The 16,927-nt window shown below is 49.3% G+C and overlaps 1 protein-coding gene across 1 annotated transcript in view; it reads right to left on the reverse strand.

Annotated features, from left to right (window-relative positions):
• Positions 1-12,006: 12,006 nt before the first annotated feature.
• ADAM33 (ADAM metallopeptidase domain 33) overlaps positions 12,007-16,927 on the reverse strand; it is a 33,093-nt gene continuing 28,172 nt past the window's right edge. Inside the window, exons 21-24 of the mRNA XM_065633426.1 lie at positions 16,214-16,459; positions 15,140-15,303; positions 14,438-14,455; positions 12,007-13,177 (exon numbers count right to left, since the gene is read on the reverse strand). Of these exons, the coding sequence (XP_065489498.1) occupies positions 13,126-13,177; positions 14,438-14,455; positions 15,140-15,303; positions 16,214-16,459 (480 nt within the window). The 3' untranslated portion in view covers positions 12,007-13,125. The remainder of the gene's footprint in view (positions 13,178-14,437; positions 14,456-15,139; positions 15,304-16,213; positions 16,460-16,927) is intronic.

Genomic DNA, 16,927 nt, shown 5'->3' on the forward strand with positions numbered 1-16,927 from the left:
AGCCCCTGGCTGGTGCGGATTTCCATCTCTTACCTCCCATTTTACCCACCACTTTCCATCTCGGGACCTTTCACCTCTGCCCAGCCATTGCAATCCATCCAACAGTGAAATTTTAAATATCTGTCCCATTCAACCTGAGGGACAATCACATTCTGCCGCTCACAAATATTTTTCACTGTGCAAAACCCAGGCATTAACTTTCTTTCTCTGGAGTGGGAGTTTTTGTGCTTGTAAGTCTTAATCCTACTAATACTTAGTTTTCAGACTTCACCAGGTTTTCAGCACCTCTGTTTATTCTTTCCCTGCTCTGAGCCTTCTGGAGAGGAGTCCCACCCATTCCCCATTGGCATGGGGAGACCTCTTACCCCATCTTCTCATCTGTCGCTCCTCGGCACAACACCAGTGCGATGCCCACGTGTTTCTCCAGCTCTGTTTTCCTCAGAGAGCAATCCCGGCAGGAGACCAAAGCTGGGATTGGGTCAGGCATGCTTTTCTATCTCTAAGAAGAGGGTTTATAATGTTTTCCCAGCTCCAGATGCTTGGTTTGAGACATGCATTTGGAGTCACACCTTGTGAGTTTGGATCTTCTCCATTTTCATAGAACCACAGAATCATTTTGGTTGGAAGAGACCTTCAAGACTGAGTCCAACCGTTCCCCCACCCCTGGCACTATCACATGTCCCTGAGAACCTCATCTCTGCATCTGCCCAACCCCTCCAGGGATGGTGACTCCACCACTGCCCTGGGCAGCCTGTTCCAATGCCTGACAGCCCTTTCCGAGAAGAAATTTTTCCTAATATCCATTCTAAACTTCTGGCATACTTTGAGGCTGTTTCATCCTGACGCTTGTTCCTTGTGAGAAGCAGCATTTCTTATGAGTAGAAACAACAGCAAGGAGACCAAGGATGTCTGCCCTGTGGTCCCTGCAATCCAGCATGGCCAGACCCCAGCCACCTCCAAACCAGTAACCTCGGCTGTTGTGACAGCTCCTATGGGACACAACATGGATGTCTGCCCACCTGCCGGGGGGGTTACAGCCCTGAAATGTGCTATATTTTAGGCTACTGGTTTCACACAGTCACTGCTGCACCTACCTGACAGCCAGGACAACCTGTATCTGGTGTACCAAGATCTCTGCTGAGCTTTCTGGCCTCTGTGAGTCTTTACTGGAGAGCACTCAGCATGGTTTGGCTCATGATTTGGTGGGCTTAAATGAAGGAAAGTAAACACAGGTGTGTCTGTTACCCCTCACTTAAGATAAATGGGACCATGACCTGCTGGAGACAGCAAAAGCAACATCCAACCCATAGTCTTGGGTGAAGACATCCTGGAAAAAAGCCTTCTCCTTGTGTTATGGTTCATCTCCTCCTGGTCTCCAGAGAGACATGGCAATAGGAGAATTCACACAGCTTTAACCCCACCAGCACATCTGTATCTCAGTAGGAACCAATGGGATTTAATTGCATTAGCAAAATTACATCCCTTTTCTTTCTGGAGGTTTTACAAAAAAATGCCTTCTAATTGGCTTTCAAGATGATGTCCGCCAAAATCCATGGGGCGCCTTTGGAAAAGGATTCTAAAATGCTGAGTTCTTGCTGAATTTGAGTATCAAGCACATTTCCTAGGGGACTAATGCTGCTCATGTCTCTAAAAGTCTGGCTTAGTTAATACCAAAAGGATTAGAAAGTCCTTCCCTGCTGAAACAGGGTTTAAATGGCAGCATTTCTGCACTTCTCAGTGACATCAGGGATGGTGATTGTGGGGTAGGAGGGTGGTGAGAGAAGTTCTATGATTAAGTGATTGAGCTGAAGAAAAGCATTCTTTTGGACCCATCAGAAAGGTATACTTTTCAATTTTTCACTGGCAAATCATTTGAAGAAAATAAGCCCATTTTGTTTACCTGCGAACTTCTTTCCATTTAAAATAAATAGTTCCGTGTTTTAAGCCAAAGTGAAGCAAGTGAAATATTGTTTCAAACAGAGACATCAAACTGTTTATGGTGGGGGGGAAAGGTAAATTGAAGCTTTTCTTCTTCGAAATTGTCTATTTTGGTTATTTCAACCCAAACAACAAACCAAGATTGATATAAAACCCCAGCATGTTGCAGGTGACTTGCAAGTGTATCTTTCAGTGTAAAAAGTTCCAGGTGAAAATGTTTTCTTGGCTTCAGCAGTGATTGATTCATGAGCAGAATGAGGATTTAAAGCTTGGGCCACACAGTTTAATTCACTCCCCCCCTCCTCAAACCCAGCCAAATCTGCTTTGAACACAACCAGGGTGGAGGAGAAAGGGGGGGCAGAGAAATCTGCAGGGGAAATAAAAGAGCAGCCTTAGAAGGCTGTGGCATCCACTTAACTCGAAAATGAGAAATAAAGCAGTGTAAGACCAGGACAACTAGATCCTGAGCAACACAGACCTTTCCAAGAATGAAAGACAGCAAGAGGGAATTAATGGGCATAAATGCAACCCAGTAATTAATTGATAAATGGCATTAGAGAGTTTTCTAAAGAGGAAGACTCCAAAGTGACTTATCTTCCCAAAGGCAGAAGACAATTTCTCCCTCCTTTCACCTTGCAGATAAGGACAGAGAACAGGGATCTTTCAGTTTCGAAGCTTAAGAGGGATCTGGAATTTGAAGAAAAAAGAGAAAGGAAAAAGCCCTGCATGGTAGAAGGAACAACACCGGGGGCTGTTGTTATTAACTGAGCTGCCAAAGCCAGAGAAGAGCAACCTGCCAATATTTGCCACTCAATGATGCCTCTTGTGAGAGCGGGAGCAAAGCGAGGAGTAAAATGTGAGTGGGAGCAAACTGAGTCCTACTACAAAGGCAAAGGTATTATTTGAGGGTGGTGAGAGCCTGGCCCAGGTTGGCCAGAGAGGTGGTGGCTGAACCATCCCTGGAGACATCCCAGGCCAGGCTGGACGGGGCTCTGAGCAACCTGAGCTGGTGCAGATGTCCCTGCTCATGGCAGGGGGGGCACCGGGGGGGTCTGAAGATCCCTTCTAACCCAAATTACTCTTGTATTTTGCAGGGAAGAGGGGAAAGCCAGGGGCTAGTTTGGCCCACAGCTTTCTGCATGGACCCCCTCTGCAGTGTGGGACCGCTTCTGTTTGCTGCAGCTGCAATTCCCAGCCAGCCCCTTGAACATGGGCATTGTCCACCCTGGACAAGATGAAGCCCAGTTTTGGGCTCTCCGTCTGCTCCCCCTGCTGCTTCCATGCTGGCTTTTCTCTGTTTGGAAAGCAAGGCAGGGCTGTGAGGTGGCACAATGCACACCCAGCTCTTGTTCCTACAGGGACAATAGGATTCAGCTAGGACATACTTCTGGTTCTGGGAACTAGGAAGACCTTGGCTTCCCCATCCCAGGCACCATCTCTGGTCCCATGAGCTGGTGATGGTGAAGTAAGGTCTCTGACTGAAAATGCATCAAGTATTTAGAATCATAGAATAGTTTGGGTTGGAAGGGCCCTTCCCAGCTCCCCCAGTGCCCCCCTGCCACGAGCAGGGACATCTGCACCAGCTCAGGTTGCTCAGAGCCCCGTCCAGCCTGGCCTGGGATGTCTCCAGGGATGGTTCAGCCACCACCTCTCTGGCCAACCTGGGCCCGGCTCTCACCACCCTCAGGGCAACAATTTCTTCCTCATGTCCAGCCTGGATCTCTTCTCCTTTAGTTTAAAACCATCACCCCTTGTCCTATCACAACAGGCCCTGCTCAAAAGTCTGTCCCCATCTTTCTTATCGGCCCCTTTTAAGTCCGGAAAGGCCGCACTAAGGTCTCCCCAGAGCTTCTCTTCTCCAGCTGAACCCCCCAACTCTCCCAGCCTGTCCTCCCAGCAGAGCTGTTCCAGCCTCGCATCATTTCTGGGGCTCCTCTGGCCCCTCTCCAGCAGCTCCATGTGTGTCCTGTGCTGGACACAGTTCTCTGACACCCTGGCTCTTCCAGGAGCAGTTCCTCCATTCCCAGTCCCGCTGGGCAGCAGGCAGACAGAACAGCTCAGCAGCTCTTCATTCTTGTCATGAAAATTGGTGTAATCTCCAGTCAACGCGCCAAGCCAATTCAGCGAAAACCTCCACAATTGCCCTGAGCTGAATCAATAGCCCCTCAGCTTCATCGTTGGAACAGGTCACCCGCTTATCAAGGGAGAGCTGAAATAATTCATAGGGTGCTTGTGGTTTCACTGTCCTTGCAATGGCTTTCCTGAACTCTGTCCGAAGTGGAGAGACATGTCATTTAGATTCTATTAAAACGAAGGTGCACGTCTGCACGTGCGGGAAGAGATGGAGGGAAGAGAAAAGAAAGAGGGAGCTGGATGTCCCTGAGGTCATGTCATCTAACAAATCACTGAGAAGCCATTAGCACCACGAGATGACAGGAGGCAAAACAAGGCAGAACATTAAGCGCCCAGCGCTACCAAATCCATCAGCTGCCCTCGTTGTTCTGATGGTGTGTCGGTGCAGCATATAATCATCAAAATTGGTATTCTGCTGCAAATCATCCATCTCCTGCTTTCACTCCAGGCTGAGTTTCGCTGGTCGTTAGGAATCAAGGAGAAAGGACAGAGTCCACCTCGCATCAGTTCTTGCACAAAGTCTGCCCAGCCCTGCTTCATCGGCAGAGCAAGCAAGCAGGGTCATAAATGCAATAACTCCTGTTTTGCCCCTGTAAGGAGAGGAAATAACTGGGACAGAGGCTTAATCAGCCTTGGAGTCATGACGACTACAAGTATGATGTTGTTTTGGAGGTGGATGGTGGCAAAGCTAGCAATGCTCTAGATCTTCAAGGCCTTGGGGCTGGGTTAGTGTCTGGCAAAGCCTTTGTGTCATTTTGAGACTTGTGATGGTATAAAAGCAGATCACCACCATCGGGACTGCAACAGCCTGATCCTAGCAGGTGGTGTAACCCATACGTGTGCACATAGAGCTATCACTCAGGGGACACGGGCTGAAAGGGGCCCTGAGGGGTCTTACAATGCTCTTGCTCAGCATGGGACTTGTCCTTCCAGCACAGCTCAGGCTTTATAAGACTCCCTTGTTGAAGCTGGTAGGGATGCTAGAATTGACCAGACGCTAAGTACCATCAGCACCAGGTTTTTCATGGAAGGAAAAAGACGAATGGCTCTGAGCAGACACTCCAGACAGCCAATGGAGGTCCTTTCCAACCGGCACCTCTGGAATTCTTCAGAATGCATGGAAAACACATTCTGCAAATGAAGAGAGGGGCTTGTCCCATGCTGAGGGTCACAAAGCTTTGTAGCACCAGAAGATCTCCATCAGAGACAAAGTTTGCCCCGGGGTAGTTGCCAGCAACCCCATGGTCATTCCCAAGCCCTCAAGGAGTGACCAACATTGCAAGCTCTACTTGAGAGACCTCCGAGGACCTCTGCTCTCTGTAAGTTATGTCCAGGTAGCAGAGTCCAGGCCAGATATGATGCTACCAAGACTATTTCACAGAGAAAATGGCCAGCAGCTCTTAAAGCTGGTTTTACACCAAGCTTTTGTCTGAACAGTGTTGGAGATCCAGCACGTAGCTGATGGGCATCCAAAAGGGCAGTCGTGTTGCTTCTACCTGCTCCTCCATCCTTAAGCCTGGACACAAGACATTCCCACTGTGCTGCCGAACAACCGAAAGGAACAGCATCATGTTTAGGGTGGCCCAGTCACTGCTCTGCAAGCCCTGGAGAAGATCCCGACCTCCTGCTGAAAATGCAGCAGAGCTCCATTCAGCGATACTCAAGGGCCTGTTCTCCAGCAAGATGGAGCAGAAAAGAAGAGCAGCCATTTCCCATCCCAGAAAACAACGTGTTTTTCGAAGTTTAATGGATAAAGTTCTCCAGCCAGTTGTCTGGTGGGTTTTTTTAAAAGGTTTCGTGCGTGTCACTCGGTGCCAAGGGTTTCAAAGCATGTCACCAGTGATTTTCTTTTGTCATTAACTGCCAGGTTTGAGGGGTGGTTCAGAGCTGAGCCGGAGGAAGATCGGAGGCAAAGCTGATGTGATTAAGACTGTGTTTTGAAACCTTTCTACATCTTGTTTAAATTGTTTTTTCTTCTGCTTCTGCTCAAAAAGAGGAAGAAAAACAAAAGATCTCCATCCAGGGGAACATCAAAGGGAACTGAGCTATTTTCACTGCTGGTATAAAAACTAAAAACATGCAAAGACCAAACTGCACGACTGATGCTAATAAAGTGCCCGGGAATGGAGCCCTGCAGAGACAAGGCACAAGAACGGACGATAATACCTTGACTCAGTCCTGAGATACTTGCAATACAAAAGCTTCACACGCACAAAACCCTCCTGCGAAAGACGCTGTTGAGGAGACAGTGCGATGAAAAAAATCATGCCAGGAATGATTTGAAACTCAAAGAATGACTAAACTTCATCTTGAAGTCATGGCTTTTCTTTCTGGAAAGGGCAGGCAGGGGGAGAAAACCCAACAAAATGAAGCAGAAGAAAAAAAAAAATATTTGAAAAAAACACCTGTTATTTTTATGCCCAGGAGAAAATTAGGCTCTTTGTGCAAACTGTGGCTCATTTTGGATTCACTAAGCAAAGCCAGCAGAACAACTTGGCAGGTTGAACTCCAGCCTTTGGTCGTCTCAAAGACTATTAGGTCCAAAAGGGTAAATTCACACCTTGCTAGAAAATTAGTCCAAGAACTATACCGAGTTGATCCAGATGGGAATAGTAAGGTGACTCTTCATAAACGAAAGGGACCTTGCAAGAGTGTTAGCACTTTCTTGTTCCTCATATACACCACTGAGCATGGGAATAACTGGCTTCTCACTATGAAAGTGGATGTTGGCACCAGGGACTCCTCATCTAGACATCTAGAGGTACCTCTTAGATCAGTCCTTTTGCACAAATGTTGTCTAAGATGACTTAAGGACTCTCTTCTTTTGTCTTCATCCATTCTCTACCAACCACAGCCAGAAGCAGGAGGGCCAAAAATGGACCATCCTTGATTGAGGAGAGCCACAGAGGTGAAATATTTTCATTCTCAGCCTAGTCCCAAAAGCTGCGTCTGTACTCGTGAGCTGAACAGTGGACTGAACTCAAGCTGCTGAATTGTTGGTCCTTCCTGGCACACGTTTGGCCTTAGCACAAAGCACTGTATGACTCTTGCATGGGTCAGCCACTTAAATGCCCCATGAATCATCCCAGCAGACAGTTTGCTGAAGGCCACTTTGCTTTGAAGGCAGGAGAATTTAATAACACAGATGAAGACTGCTCTGTGCCATTGGCCTCAGGACCCCCGAAACGTTCCCAAGCACATTTAATCTGCGAGCACAGCAATGACCAAAACTCCTTGCCCCGCAAGCCTAGGGATGACAAAGTGGATGAAGTCCCTCAAGTCACAGAGGCTGCTTTGGACTGAAACAGCTGCTTTTCTTTATGCAAACCCAATAAAGACAAAGTTATCTCTTTACGACAACAAATTAATCCTATACCTGTTTATTTAAAGCACCTTTGGGTACCATAGTGACAGTAATAGCAATCAATAGCCATCTGTCCCTGGGTGAGTGTCCCACCAGCTTTCCTTGTCCAAGTAGGAAGGCTGGTGAGCAACATCCCAACCTTCAGTGCTCTTCTGCAGGCAAGCACGGTGGAGGCGTGCGTTGGGGGGTGATTGCAAACTCAACCATTCTCCTGGGCACTCTCAGCCCCGTTCAGTCCCTGGTTAGTCATGACTGCCCTCTGCAAGCATCTCATAGCAAATTATCAGTGACCACTGTGTAAAAGAGGCCAGGAAAGCACTTTGAGATGTGTTCCTCAAGGCAGTAATTCTATGCATCTTTGCTAATTAGGCCAGTTTAGCTCCTCCTTTGTTTATGTATCTCACTTGTTGACAAGAGCTGGACACCTGGATCTCATACAGCACGTTTGAAGCCACACTGTGGTGTTTCCACCCCCATTTCTACATTCTCCAGCTTCCTAATTTTACTTCTTTGGAACGGTTTGGTTTGATTTTCTCAGCCGATCATTTGGGACCAAAACAGGAACATTACACATGCTCTCTGAAATCCAGGTACAGCCCTATCTCCTCTCACAGATGCTCTTCAAACCATGGTGGACAGCAGAAGCAGTGTCTTTGCATCCAGATGCCACATCATCATGAAGCCACCAGGCAGGGCTTCTCCTCAGCTCCAAACGTTGTCCAGACTTGCTCTGATTTCCTAAACTTATTTCTCCATGGAAGGTTTGAAAACAGAAAGGAAAGCTGGAGAGGGAGAGCTGCTTTGACACTGCTGACACAAAAGTGCTCCATCTCCAAGCTCACTTTGTACTTCACAGCACTGGGACATGAAAGACACTCAGTTTTTTAAGATGTACTTGGAAATTAGAGAGATAAGACATCAGCTTTAGGCAACACTTCAGTGACAGAACTCAACAGGACCCCAGTCTTTTTAGCATGTGTGTATGTGTGTGCATAATATTATAAATTTATTTCTCTCCTTCCCTCCTTATATATAGAAATGTTGACACAGTGAGTTAAAATCAAGCTGTGCTTTATACTTTCATTTTTAATGGGACCATTCTTGGCTCCAAGGAGAGAGCTATCAGCCCCCAAACGGGTGGAGAGAGCAATCGTCTTCTGCCAACGACAAAGTATAAGGAAAGAAAAGGCACTGGAAGATGATGAATGCTTCAACTTCCTCAGCTGCAGGAGCCTCGTCATTAGCTGCCTCACTGCCTTTTTTCTTCCCTTTTTTCAATTCTTTTTTCCTTTTGCCTCTCTGCCTGCAGCTCTGCATGCCCACAAGCGTGTTGTCTCCCTGCAGCTGGTCCCAGTTCAGGTGTCTGTCCCCCTCATCTCTCCCACCCCAGGATGCAGCATTAAAATGAGAAAAGTGAAAGGTTGTTTTACAATGTCACCTCAAGCCGCATCCCAAGGGACAGAGCCTGCCTGGTGCCAGGACACCCACAATGAACTGGGTGCAAACTCAAGGAACCTTGAAACTCAGGCTGCAGAGAGCCAAGGAGGACACTTCATGTCCCAAGATGACTTCCTCAGTGTGCTCCAGAAAAGCTCCATGATTTTGGAAGCTCATTGGAAGCCACTGAGTCACTGGGGACTCAGCATCTCAGTGCAGGAGGATGATGGAGACTGTAAAATCAGATCAAAGTTGGAGAAAATATTTGTACCATGGGGAGGAAGGCACAGGAAGATGCTCCCTGGAGCAGTGTGGGCTTTCCATCGCTGAAAGGTTGAAGAACATAAGGGCAATTATACCAGGACAAATGGCTGGCACTAGGCTCCATCAGTCAGGTTAAAATCTGAAAGGAGCTGGGCTTTGCTCCACCTGTCTTCTGAAATATCTAGATCTTGCTGCAGTTCAAAACTGGATTTCAGACTAGCTGAACCAAGGGGATGGGCCCATCTTGTCTTCCAAGATGTTACTGGGAATCAAAAGCATGGTTGCATGTACAAGCTAGAGCCATAGAATTTGATATAGGAGCTTTCTCCTGAGCTAGAGAGGAGGTTTTTGTCGTCCCTATTTTGATCTCACAAGCTCTGCCACATAGTAAGTACAAGTACTGCTGGATAAATGAGAAATTAATATGCAACGAGACTACTCGAACAACCAGCAAAGCATTAGCCTGAGCCTCTCAGCCTCAGCCCTTGCTCAAGACCTCACTTGACATGGAGAGTTTCAGGACATCTCCACAACCACAGTCCCACGTTCTCTCTTATCTGACTGGAGGGGAAACAGCGAGGTCCAGCGTCCCAGCAGATGTGGCATTTTGTGGACACTTTAACCTCGAAAGGCAACAAGACCAGTGCCAAAAAATGCAGGTGGGCTAAAGCAGGTCACAGCACTCAGTGTACTCACCCTGGTCCTGGTCTCCACGTCAAAGTGCCTACAGGGACAGGCATGATATATGAGTTGGCCTCTACAGCAGCAAAGATGACATGAGCACCCAAAAATGCCAAGGTAAAAGTGGTCTGATCTTCTTACCCCACATTCACCCCCTCCAAGCAACAGATGTCTCAGTGTCCCCAAGTTTCAGTGAAATAACTGAGATGGGACAGCCACCGTGGAAGTCTTCTCCTTTCTTCTTCACCAAGCACATGCTGTCTGAGCAAGGCTCAGTTGGCCAAGAAGGTGCCTTTGATGCTTGAAGACACAGTTCAGTGAAGGGCTGTGGTCATTTTCCAAAGGTACCCAAGCTCACGACAGACCCATTTAGAAAGGAGAAAGCTCTGGTTGGACAGAATTCAAGCTCAACAGCTCATCAGAGGAACTTGGTAGCTTTCGTGTCCAGCTCACGCTTTTAATGGATTTGCAGATGATGGAGCAGGGGAGAAAGTACAAGGAGAAAAGCTGCACTTGTGGATCTGGTCCCTGGAAATCCCAGCAACAACTCAGAGGGAAGGTTGAGCAGGGGATTCGCTGGTCATCTGCTGCCATCTAGTGTCATCTGAACACCCAAGAGCCGTCTCTGCATTCATGAATTTCTCTCACCAGGCCTCAAGTTCTGCCCATCCCATGGACCACAGGCTACATCTTAATATTTGTGGGTGCATCAGGATGTATTTCATCCATCTGCACCCCCTGTGGCCACCTCAAGTTAGACAGAACCAGCGAACAGACCAATGTGCACCATCGTTAAATGATAACCCCTCCTTATACCGCTGCTCCCAGAGGGGACCCAGCGTGCAGCTCAAGGGCAGAGGAGCACGGTTGGTCTGGGCATGAGGACTGGGAGGGTTATTCCCAGCTCTGCTTCTCTTGCCTGGGGATGCGATGGGTCGTTCTGCACCATGGCACAGCCAATCTGCCTCAAGAAAAATCCACTGGTGCACACAAGGACATCTCCCAGGCAAGAGAAAGGGTCTTTGAGAAGGGCGAAAATACCTTTGAGCATTTACTGTGCTGCTGAGCAGAGCCCTGGACCAGTATATCTTTGCAGCATCCCTGTGATCAAAAAATGGGGGTTTCTATTAATTCCTTTCTAGCCTGAATATCTCAAATTTAGCCCCTGAATGTGCGTGTCCTGTCTTCAGCACTGTCAGTGAAGTTTGGGTGGCTGTAGAGGGTGAACTCCCCATCTCTCCCCACTGCCAACAGGAGGGACAAAGGGAAGTGTGATGGCCAGGTAGGTGACATTAATGGGCAAGAATCCAAGGCCAGGGACGTTGCATCAGTTCGACATGATCATTTAATTGCTGACCCTCAGATTAAGTTGGGTTTTTTTTGACTGCAGCAGTCGTCCCTTGCTTTGTCATTAAGCTAAATAGTCTGACCCACTGAGAAAAGTTTTTCCAACCCCTTCCTCATTGCAGTGACTTGTCCAAACCCTCTCCAACTGTTCAGCCCATAGAAGGAGGGCATTCCCAGGCAGGGAGCAGGGTTTCCCCTCTCCAGGAGCTTCGTAGGTTCTTCCTCAAGTCTGACCATGCCAGAAGTCCTTGGGAGATCACTGGGAAAAAATGAGACCTCGGAAACATTTAGAGGGCCGTTCATTTATCCTGTCCTCTGGAGGTCCCTTTCAACCTAAATGACTCTGTGATTTAGTGACTTGTCATCAGATTAAGACAAGCTGCTGGATCCTACATCCTGCCTGGATATCCACTGACCAAGAAAAATATGGAAGTACCAGAGATGCTTCAGGGAAGACCCATGGGCATGACTAAAGACCACGAAACAAAGCCTGATCGTAAAATGACAGCTTAGATTAAGGTGGCCTTAACCACAACCTGTGATTAGCAGCCCATTTTCTAACATTGGGGATAAAGAAACACCAGAACAGTTTCCTGAGGGTTGTCCCTCAGCCTACAGCATGAAGAACCTTTATATTGGTTGGACATTGCTCAAAAAAAGATCTGCCCTAGGTCAGATGGGATCTACCCAGGGTAGTTGATATGTTGGACCAAATGATCCCAGGTTTAAGGGCTAACAGAAGGGGCTCCAGGGATATCTGTTTGCACTGGTGTGGTGGGAGACACAGAACTCTTGGTGCCTAAAGCAACTTCTGAGTGATGAAAGAGCCAGAGGAGCCAAGGGACTGTACAAAGCCTTTGTTCGCATTTCAGACCCTGACAGAGCCGCATGTCAAGTCATAGGAAAGTGGCACCATATAGTACTGTGCAGGTCAACAGCACCTTTCATCTGAGGATTGTAAAGCCCTTTCAAGATATCAGTTTGTTAAACCTCACAACACCCCTGTGAGGTAGGTATTACCCCCCCATTTTACAGACGGGGGGGAACTGAGGCACAGCAAAATGCAATGGCTTGGCCAAAACCTTCGCGCAAGCCAATGACTCAGGCAGGAGGTCTTCCTGCTCGTGTTCCCGGCTTGTGGCTCCTTCCCCCTTTGGACAGCAGAGTGTTAGCAGCTCACAGAGCCACTGCTGGGCTTGTCCCACGAGCGGGGAACATGCAATGTTGATGGGGGGCTCCTGAGCCCCTTGAAAGCACCCTGGTAACCAGTTGCCACCAGTACTCCAGACATTAAACCACTTCCCAGACAGCTTCTCCTTCCAGGTAGAACCCCAGGATTGTCACTGTTTTTTCTTGTGCAATCAGCCAGGAAGAGCCTTAGAACTTGGATCCTTGATGGAAACGTCCAAGCACTGTATGGCACAGTCCAAACTGGGAACCACGTTTTTCTCATGACAAATGTCTCCCCGGAGACAATGCCCAGCATTGAGCTCTGGTGGCAATGGGTGGGGGGTGGGGGGTCTCACCAGGCATGGAGGAGAAGGTGGAGGTAGCTAGAAGGATATTACATGGCTTTCGCTGCCACTGTCATCAGCATCTTTCATCAGTGTTGGATGTTCCCGTGACCCCAAGTCACCCCATCCCAGCCCATGTGCAATGTCAATAAGAAATTAAAGCTGGGGGGCAGATTGGCCAGGAAGCGATGCCAGGAGCTGTGGTGGAGTCTCCATCGTGGTATCCCCACCACCAGCCCACCCGAACCCTTAGTTATGTCATGGTACCGATTTCCCCTCTCCTCCCCCACCACTACAGTTTTTGTGCTGAATACATATTGTCATATAAAAATAGTCCTCTGGTATCAAAAGACAAATAAGAGAGGAATAAAAGACCCCTGTCGCCAGCATCAGTGCAAATCAGGAGAGCCAGCTCAGGAAGGATGGGCTTAAGGTGTCCTTGGTCTGTCACTTCTTCAAGGGGAAGGAGGTTGATTGGACTTTGATGGCTGGGACTGGCCTAGAGCAAGAAGAAAGGAAACAACTTATTTCAGTGCAAAGACCAAGCATCCTCCACTTCCACTACAACCATCTTTCCACAGCTCAGGGAAGACAGACCAGCTGCTGTCCCTGAGACCTGAGGGGACCTGGGACAGTCATGCTCACCTATGTCCTCTCTCAAAAATAAAGCACCAAATTGTATCTCTTTGAGGTGTGTTCCTTTCCAAAACCCTGATAGGATGCAGAGTCCACCAAAGCATGTGGTGGCACCAGGCAGTAACCAGCAGTAACCAACTGGGAGCTCACCAGCCACGGGAGTGATGGTCCCCAAAGGATTACTGCTCGTGGCTTCCCAAGAACAGCCAAAGTGGTTCATGCACTACCAAGAGACATCACCAAATCAGACAACCCGATATGGACCCTATAGTCCATCTGGGAATCCATGAAATCTTTCACCTCATCCATCCAGGAAAGACAGCAGTTCCCTGGCCCTCTCCTAGCACATTGATAGTGTCAAGTCATGAATCCAGACCAAGACCACAGGCATGTCCTGCTCCCTGGCACAAGTCTGGGCCTGCCACTCAACCCTTTCTGACCTGGGCACCGTTTCAAGAGAAGATGGCCAGGGACTGCTCCTGGAGCAAGGACAAAACCACACTGTCTGGGGAGGGAGCCAAGTTTGGCTGCTGGGATGTGCCAGATCTTTCCCTTTTGGGACCACAGAAAGGCCTGTCGTATCTACTAGAAGAGACGAGCTATAGTGATTGAGTTACACTGAGAAATTTCGGGGCATATTCAGCCTCCTTGTGGTGATAACTACAAAGGCATTAGAATCTAAAATGGTCCAAGATGGTCAAAGCAGTAATTAGCAAAGCAGACTGTCTGGAGATGAGGGTCAACTTCAGTCCAGAGTGGTGCCTTCTCTCCCTGGTCTACAGGAGGATATGGAAGTGCAGTCCCATGAGGTTCCACTGACCCGTTTCCAGAGGATTTAGCAATACAGCAAGAGTTGAAAGCATTAGTGATATTGTAAAGGACTTGGACTGAATCTCCCAGTTCCAAACTGGGAAGTCCATGTCCTCCATTCTCTTGGACACAGCTGCCCAAGCCCTGCTATTGAATACTAAGAGAGGCAATGTCCTGCTCATCTAAGAGCCCCTGGGAAGAGGGACATTAATCTGCAGTCTCTTGGGTCCCAGCCCAGTGCTTAACCAAAGGCCACCCCCCACAAGCAGCAAAGACCATCCCCCCATGGTCCTGCATGGTGTCTGTGACTCACCTTTGAGGTGGCATCGGTCTGTAGGAAGGAAAGATGAAACAGAGCATCAGTGTCCACCCCTTCACTCCACTCTCTCCCAGCAGCTCACCAGCAGCCCTCTCCGTGCTCCGAGACTGAGGGCCATATGCATTCGTTCATGTCCCTTAACCTATCAGGACCCTATAAGACCCGACGTTCCAAACTGGGTCACCACTGGCCAACTTTGGCCAAAACCTGTAGACTCCTATCAGGTAGAGGCACGGCTGCAGACCCCAGACACCCACAGCTACCTTGTGCTGGTGGTCAGGAGGCATGAGCATGGGGTTGTTTGTGTACATAGGGTACACTGGGACATCTGATTTCCTTTTTATCTGTTGCTGCTGCCCCGAGATGCTCCATACAAGATCCCAAACAGCCTACAGGCCAGTTGCCTCAAAGCTGGTGGGCTTCAAATGCCTCTGTAGCTACACCAGCAGGTACAGACCTGCACAACCCAGAGCATTTCTCCCGCTCCTCAGCAGCCTGACCTGTACACACCAACCATATCGGGGAGGAGCAGGAGAAACCCCAGTCATCCTAAAGACACCATGAGGGCCAGATCAGAGCACACCACAGTGACATTTGGGACATCCCACCCAGATATGACCCACAAGACCCCTCACTGCATCCACCTGCAGGACCCCAGCAGTGGTGGGAGGTAGCTCTGCTCCTCTCTCCACTTACTTTAATGGCCTCGTGGGTTGGCTCATGGCACTTATACCCGACGCCTTGAAGTTGGTAGGAGGGACCATGACCAGCAGGGTCTGTCCGTGTGCAGGAGGCAGCTCTTTGGCCAGAAGAGGACTTCCAGGCAGAGGCCGACGGGGAGGCTGGTGCTTTGGGACGACCTGGGATCACAAAGTGTATGGGGAGAGAAAACATCCTTAGAAAATATCCAGTGACCTGTTACAAACACCTACCCCCTGCTGCAGAACTAGGGTGCTTCAAAGCACGTAGGAACACCACCCAAACTACCTTAATATATTCTCATTACCTAATGAGCTTTCCTCACCATTGCAACAGATTCACCTCTTAGGGTGGAATGACAGCTCCTTAATAGTACCCAACCCATAGAATTATTTTGGCTCTAAAACACCCTCAAGATCATCGAGTCCAGCCATCTATCCAGTACTGCCAAGTCCACCACTAACCCGTGTCCCTGAGAACCTCATGTCCGTCTGTCCAACCCCTCCAGGGATGGTGACTCCAGCACTGCCCTGGGCAGCCTGTTCCAATGCCCCACAGCCTTTTGGGGAAGAAATTGTTCCCCAGATCCAACCTCAACCTCCCCTGGCGCAACTTGAGGCCGTTTCCTCTGCTCCTGGCGCTTGTTCCTGGGGAGCAGAGCCCGACCCCCCTGGCTCCAAGCTCCTTTCAGGCAGGTCAGAGATCAGAAGGTCTCCCCTCAGCTCCTGTTCTCCAGCTGAACCCCCAGCTCCCTCAGCCGCTCCCATCACCCTTGTGCTCCAGCCCCTCACCAGCTCCGTTCCCTTCTCTCAACTCGCTCCAGCACCTCAAGGCCTTTCCTGACATGAGGGCCCCAGAACTGCCCCAGGATTGGAGGTTGGGCCTCCCCAGTGCCCAGCACAGGACGGTCACTGCCCCGGGCCTGCTGGCCACACCAGTGCTGGTACCAGCCAGGATGCTGGTGGCCTCTTGGCCACCTGGGCACACTGCTGGCGACCCAAAAGAGCCACAGGCAGCCAAAAACCAGGGGATTTCTCTGGAAGGAAAGCACAGCCAACCAGCAAAGCTCACCAGTGGGGTCCGCACGGGGCTGCAGGGAAGAGGTTTCTTTGGAGGTGGCAACTTGACCTGGGAGACAACTGTTTTGGTGGGGACCATGGGTGATCTGCTGGCTGGTGGAGGTGGCCTGGCAGGCTTGGGGTCTCGCGGGCGTGGAGGGATGGAGTGGGGAGCCGGGCGAAGAGGATGGACAATGTTGACAGGCTGGGAGCTGGGCTGGTGAGCGCTGGGTTTGGGGGGGAACGTGGCCCGTGGTGCCTGCAGGGATGAGAAAAGGAGAATTATGGAGAAAATCCTTAGGTGTGGTTTCCTGGGTGCTGAAACGCAGATGTCACCTCAAGGTCTGGGTGCTAGGGAGTTGCAGGAGGACTACTGGGTATTTATTCCATTTTCTGGGACCACCACTTTCACCATTCTGCCCAAAAGCTGAATTTTTTTGCTCCTTGCTAACCATATGAGAGCACACAGGGATGAGAAAGGTGCTGGGCTCAGGAGATCTGGAGCAGGGTCAGCTCTGGTGAATCTATACTAGATCTCCACCAGACAAGAGGCATCATCCATTCTGACTTGCTCTCAGCCATTGTGGCCATGCTCAAGAAAAAAAACAAAGTTCTTCCTAAATTCAGCTCCGGGTTTAACCATCCCAAGGTCAGCAGAGCTCACACAACCAGCAGCAGAAGCAGCTGCCTCCCTGGAAACCCAGCACAAAGTCATCAGGGGGATGGC

Source organism: Caloenas nicobarica, chromosome 4 (assembly GCF_036013445.1).
Source record: "Caloenas nicobarica isolate bCalNic1 chromosome 4, bCalNic1.hap1, whole genome shotgun sequence".
NCBI classification, from domain to species: domain Eukaryota; kingdom Metazoa; phylum Chordata; class Aves; order Columbiformes; family Columbidae; genus Caloenas; species Caloenas nicobarica.